Genomic DNA, 664 nt, shown 5'->3' with positions numbered 1-664 from the left:
GCAAGATACTTTACTCTGCTTGTTTCAGTCTACTGTAAATGAGTAAGTGGTTGAGCAGTGCTAGAATTGTTGAAAGCTAGCTGTTTCGTTATGATTGTACATCATTTGGGATCACCATTAAATGCCTGACGATTACTGAGCCTTACGCAAAATAGCCGACAATATCATCGTAGTTTTCCTCGTTTTTTGGTGTGTTTTTTTTTCAATAGAAAACGTTCCCAGCGGCTATTTGTATACAGACTCAAAACGTTTACTGAATGCAGCAAAACCTTGGTATAACCCTTACAATAGAGAATAGAAAGCAATGATTTAATAAAATCCTTGTTTGGTTGAACGGACATTTAAGAATCCAAACTAATGAATGGGAAAAGTTATAATGATTTTATTTTACTATAGTATCATAGTATGTACCAAGAATTGTCAACATACCTGTACATAACCCACTGGTCTGATTACATATAGTCCCTTTACAATTGGACGGGCAGCTTGTGTTGCAGGTAACACCATAATATCCAGGTTCGCATACTAAAATGACAATATCAGCAGTTATTTGAGGTAAAATGCATACAAAGTTAATTTCACAAAAAAATAAGATAGATAAGGTATATGTTCAAACTAGATCTTATTAAAAGGGACGCAGGCTTAAATATATCATAAATAGTGC

The 664-nt window shown here is 34.2% G+C and overlaps 2 protein-coding genes across 6 annotated transcripts in view; both read right to left on the bottom strand.

Annotated features, from left to right (window-relative positions):
* Positions 1-664, bottom strand: part of LOC110460865 — a 53,125-nt gene that overhangs the window by 35,665 nt on the left and 16,796 nt on the right. The window lies entirely within an intron of this gene.
* Positions 1-664, bottom strand: part of LOC110460866 (scavenger receptor class F member 1-like) — a 10,319-nt gene that overhangs the window by 4,396 nt on the left and 5,259 nt on the right. For both annotated transcript variants that reach the window (XM_021514064.1, XM_021514065.1), the window contains one exon: positions 430-525. In XM_021514064.1, coding sequence (XP_021369739.1) covers positions 430-525 — 96 coding nt within the window. The remainder of the gene's footprint in view (positions 1-429; positions 526-664) is intronic.

The sequence above is a fragment of the Mizuhopecten yessoensis genome, unplaced genomic scaffold (assembly GCF_002113885.1).
Source record: "Mizuhopecten yessoensis strain PY_sf001 unplaced genomic scaffold, ASM211388v2 scaffold10501, whole genome shotgun sequence".
Classification (NCBI taxonomy): Eukaryota; Metazoa; Mollusca; class Bivalvia; order Pectinida; family Pectinidae; genus Mizuhopecten; species Mizuhopecten yessoensis.
Note: the sequence above shows the minus strand (reverse complement) of the source record. Positions and strands in the feature narration are given on the sequence as shown.